We start from the raw sequence: 5,484 nt of genomic DNA, 5'->3' as shown, positions 1-5,484 counted from the left end.
CTCCTATAGAGCAATATATTCACATAATTCACCCCAGATACAGCCCAGCATTAGCTTCAATCCAATAATCTAGCATCTGTGAACAGCCACACACTGCAAGGAGAGACTTCTACTGTCATGAAGAAATTAATCTAGGTCAACAACACAGAGACCATGGTATCAACCATGTGCAGAGGCTCATCACGAAGTTCCTATAAGTCCTAGTTTAGCCCAGTGGTTACTGGTTAGATTGACTTGGCACCTAGAGAGCCCACTGTACAGCACAGTGCAGACCAGAAGAGCAAAATGTATCTTTGACTTAGGGATCTCACAGCCAAGGACAATGTAATAACTAATAGTCCTTCCCCACAACAAAGTAAGACTGCAGTAAGTGGAACTGTTTCCTCTCTTCTTTCTTGGGATGATAGGCCACATCCCAGCATAGCCTCAATGTCATAAAAGAAAATAGCTGCAACTCATAATATTGAGCACTAACTAGACAGGCAAAGAGAGCCAATTTTAGTTCACTGCATGGGAACATCAACTTCTTGTTTAAGAAACTGAGTTGAAAAATCAGTTTCCTTCTGGCCTTTCTCATTAATATCACTTATCTACAAAATTACTAGAAAACACTTCAGAAACGTACACTCCACCTAACACAACTGAACAGCTTTGACAACGATCAGCTCCATCTTAACCTGAACCTTACTCTAGTCAACCTTTCTATCTGTTCTGATAATGCTTTCTCTTTCTTGTCACTGAAACATTGCCAACTCTAACTATTTCACCTCATGTCTTATTTAATATCCACCCAAAAAACACAGTTTCTGCAGGTTCAGTAGCTAAAAGAAAATCTTAGTTTCCCTTTGCAGAGTTTTTAGGTCTCATGCTTGCAGCCAAGACTTGAAACCACAAATCATATCAGCTTAAATAAAGCAAATAACAACCCCTCAAAGGCACTTTCTAAACAAAATCCTCATGACTTTCATGGCAAGCACAATCTGAAGAGGAAACGCAGGCATCTGACTCATAATTTCTAAGTCCTTGGGGTTCAAATGTAAGGATTCTTCTTCGCCTTCTTTTTCCTCTTCTGCTTTTCTACTCTTGTATTTTGCATGAGGAACGAAGACGCCCAAATTTCTGGTAGAAATCATCTTCAGCACGATTCAGGGCTTCTTCGTCTATGTAGACAGCTGGTCTCCTTGAAACCAAAAAGTACTGCACCTTCCTCAGGCTCCATCCCATCACGTACTTCAGCCAGCCACTGACAGCAGCTGTAGACCTGCCAACACCAGCGTTGCAATGAACGTAGACAGTGTGTCCATTCTCCAGTAGCCCGTGCAAGAGGCAAACAGCTTGTGGCAACATCTGTATCCTTCCTAAGGTTAAAAAAAAGGCACATTCATTTGCATTTGAGAACGCTGGGTTCATGATTATGTCTGTACAGCCTGATGAACGCTGAATCTTCATGGAAAATCTGACATATTTGGGCTTCCCCCCCCCAATTACTTTTTACCCTAACTTTGTTTACTGTTGCAATATAGATTCAGAACACAAAAAAATCCATAAAATTCCCCAAGGTTTCTCTAAATATACTTTCTGATTAACATTGGATATGTGTGACATATTCATTTTCACAGGGACTGAGACAAGGCAGCAAATTTTATTGAACAGTACATCTTACATAGCATTAAAGTTGGCAAGCCAAAACCAAAACATTTTTTAGTACCAGAAGTTTGTGAAGTTACCTATATATTGCCGCTTTCTAAAATGTTGTAATGAATGCTATTATGTCAATAATAAGAATATTTTCCTGTACAACTCAATATTGTTATGATTTAATTGTGTACTAAACATATGGTTAAACAACACAGAACAGCCTTTCTCACTCCCAGAGGGATGAATGTACCATGTTTTTTGTCGCCTTTCTCCCTGATACCCTAGGAACTGAAGCTACAAACATCAAAGCCTAACTTTTCCTCATGGCACAGAAAAGCACTGACATTAAGCCCTTTCAAATCCCTTTCCTAAGGTCTCCAGTCTTCCCTGATGTCCTGTTACTGATATGACTGTTCTCTATTTGTGGCAGCAGTATTTCACTCTATTGAGATCACTCTCTTCTGCTGGTAGGCTACTCACTTGAAAACAGGCACAATTTCAAACCTACTGGTTGGGAATAAGATACTGACCTCAGCATTCCAACAGAGGAATTGATAATAATTTATGTTGCAACATCAAGTGAGTATTCTAAATTAATTACAAATAAATATATAAATGACTCTGTGGAGATTCATCAGACTGGGATACTATAGTTAAAGAAAAAGTATTTGTTGACAGAAGGTAATAGCAGAGAAAGACATCCAGCACTGCCATATTTAACCCCTAAGGATGGCAAGCTGTCCTGCTGAGCAAGCTTACAGTCTCCCACCTACACAGTATATTTTCATTATACAGGCTGAATTCAAGCTGAAAGTAAAAACAGTCCAGCAGTTATCAAAGTCAGATGGTTTTAAACTCAAATACATATATACTGCCAGACCCAAAGTGCTTGTAGGTGCCTCTCCACCTACAGGAAAATATGAATAATTTGTTAAAGGATACACGTAGAGAAATTATGTGTGTTTGCTGTATTTTTGGACAATATTTATACAGAAGAAAAAAAAAAAAGTCATGCAAGTGACAGGTTAGTAACTCAAAGGCTTTGCTACTATTAATTTACTGCAAGAGTGGCCCGAGCATTACCTTCAGTGCTCATGTCTGGGGTTGGCATCCAGACATAGGCAAGCCCTTCCTCTTTATAGAGTTTCATGAGGATTTCAGGGCTCATGGGTTCCGGGTAGCGGTTGCAGCCCCAGGAATTCTGAACAATGTCCCATTCGGTCTGGAAGTTCATCACAGCCGTAATACCCAGCTCGTGCTTCAGCTTGATGGTCACGTGCTCCAGCTGCCGAGGGCAACTTCCCAGCCAGAGGTTTGGCAGAATTCTAGCAGTGAGGAAACATTGCAGTGGGATTGATTTAAATATCTTAACATGTAAACTGCGAAGTCCAGCAGCATTCCACCTCCAAGCCTGCTTAGTAGGATCGCCTGAACACTGCTAAGTACAGCCTTTTCATGTCATGCGGTAAGCAGCTTCTGCTTTCATTACAGCTGAGTTGAGGATCAAGTTCCTAACTTACCACAAAGGGCCAGATGGTCTCAAAAAACATTTAGAGCATAATTAGCAGCACAGGTCTTCAAGGCATCCATCATTAAGATTGCCATAGAAGCTTACTAACATCACAGATTAGAATAAGAAAACTCCAAAGATTCATGCAATTTGTACCCAAAAAAAAAAAAAAGATACCTAAAAGATTCACAGAATCCAGTTCTGAATTACTTTCATAGTAAGTCAAACACATAGAGCTCTTCCAGCTTTGTAGCTACCACTCTAATGATGGAAGTAGACAGAAGAACAACTTAAACTGCTCTTCTGTGAGGGAACCCAAAACTGAATGACTGGTTTTCTTCTTATTTTTCTATGTTCTTGTGGAGTCTAACAGGAACCAAATGTAGAATTACAACACATCTAGCTTTTCTCAAGGTCTGAAGAAACAGAAATTTTGGAAGAAACCTTAAGAGATATGTGTAGGATGGGAAAACATCCATATTTCTGGTACTTACATAAATCAAACTTCAAGACTTCTATGGTTTTCCCATTTTTATTCATCATAAAATTATTGTATGTCTCAACAGATTTTGACATAAATATAAACTTAATATAAAAAATATCTTCTTTTCAAATGTGGACTTTTAATCTGCACATTCAGTTAAGATGATGCTATCTACAATGGATTATGTACATGCACAGATTAGTAACGATCTACTTAAATGTGTTTTGTTTGCATAAATTTCTAATTTGAACATGCAATCCACAAAGTACACAAAATATCCCTGCAGCCAAACATACAACTTTGTCAACATTATCAACTGAAAAAGAATGAAGCCAATCTACAGCAAAAGCAAGATTCTCAAACATATAATGTCTCCTCTGCATTTCTGATGATCATTTTCCATTTTAATTTCACAGACAAATAAGAAAAGTTTTATGTTTATGAAGTTACTCGTTTAAACAGCCCGTATATCATCAGGTAGCTATTTCCTTTCCACTATCAGAGTAATAAGTGCTTACTGGCATTTAATTAAAACCTGTAATTAACAAAGATTAAATCCTGCTATGTTACTACTGAAAGACTGTCAAAAGGAAAAATTAAAATCCAGGAAGCACTCGTTTCCTGTATTCCAGCTGCATCCGCAGCGAGTTAGGTCACAGCCACAAAGACAGTCTTAACAGCCCCTGTTTCAGTGAGACAACACACTGGACCTCAGCATATGGTAACCAATTCAAATTTAGACAAATATATTATGCAGCAAACAACCATTTCAACTGTCTTTCAACAGTGACATCATTTGAAGAGATGTGATATATTTGTTTCACATCCATGTTTTGGTCTAGATTGCAGTGAGAGTATTTCTCACTACTAACAGAAAAAGCATTTGTTCCTAAGCAGCAAGCAAGCTTTAATCCAAACTTTCAGAAATTAAGATTTACACATTGAAATTGTTTGCCACTTTTCCCACACTCCTGAACACTACCTTTATAAAGGAGAGAAGACATGGAAAGAAAGAATTTCTAATACACAGGGTCTGGACAATTTAAGCTACAAATTAAATTCAGTTTATATATTAAGAAATATCAATACTCAGTCAACAGTGGACTCCACAGCAACCTGAAAGAAATGCAATAAAGCACAATAATTGTGTATTACCATTATGTTCACTTATATCAATAAACCTATAATCTTTTCTGTCATATCCCCCAAATACACAACACAATGGTGTCTTAAAAGAATTCTACTTAGAATTCTGGTTTAATATGAAAATGGTACTGAAGTGCTGAGGTCTAAACCTCAAGCCCTCAATCAGGGTTGACGTATGGATGATGTTCACAACCAGGCAGGAAAGACCTTCCTGATTGGTTTTCACCCAGGGCCTGACCAGCCTAGGGAGGGAAACAACTAGGAAGTTACCACCAGGTGCCCCTCCCTTGGCATTAACATCAGGTGTCCTCCCTCTAAAGTTAACAGCATAAAGGCTGGATCTGTTTGCAGTAAGTGGGGTAATTTTTGTATGTAGGGTTTCCGGTTGCTGGAAGAGTTCCCTGAATGTCCATTACAAGCAGAGTTCCTAGTGATGGTGGGACATCACAACCAGGACAGAAAGAGCATTACACATGTAATGATGTTGCTTTTTGGCAATGACTACACGACTGAAGTTGTACTTAAGACCTGGCTTATTCCTTTTCCCATGACCTGATTTCTAACTCTGCTCACTACTTTCTTTGCTTTATCATGTACTGTGAGTGGATGTATTGATCTATCTATTCCTCTGGTTGTTAGCCACCTCATAACCTCCCTATGTACTCTGGAATGGGATGGAAAGGTCTGGCCTGTGCACTTCCTGCTG

General features: G+C 38.8%; 1 protein-coding gene across 1 annotated transcript in view; it reads right to left on the bottom strand.

The window, feature by feature from the left end:
• Positions 1-1,077: 1,077 nt before the first annotated feature.
• EPM2A (epilepsy, progressive myoclonus type 2A, Lafora disease (laforin)) overlaps positions 1,078-5,484 on the bottom strand; it is a 32,237-nt gene continuing 27,830 nt past the window's right edge. The window contains exons 3-4 of the mRNA XM_008943470.1: positions 2,722-2,963; positions 1,078-1,358 (exon numbers count right to left, since the gene is read on the bottom strand). Of these exons, the coding sequence (XP_008941718.1) occupies positions 1,078-1,358; positions 2,722-2,963 (523 nt within the window). The remainder of the gene's footprint in view (positions 1,359-2,721; positions 2,964-5,484) is intronic.

Source organism: Merops nubicus, unplaced genomic scaffold, assembly GCF_000691845.1.
Source record: "Merops nubicus isolate BGI_N331 unplaced genomic scaffold, ASM69184v1 scaffold16987, whole genome shotgun sequence".
Lineage (NCBI taxonomy): Eukaryota > Metazoa > Chordata > Aves > Coraciiformes > Meropidae > Merops > Merops nubicus.
This window is presented reverse-complemented; position numbering and strand designations above follow the sequence as displayed.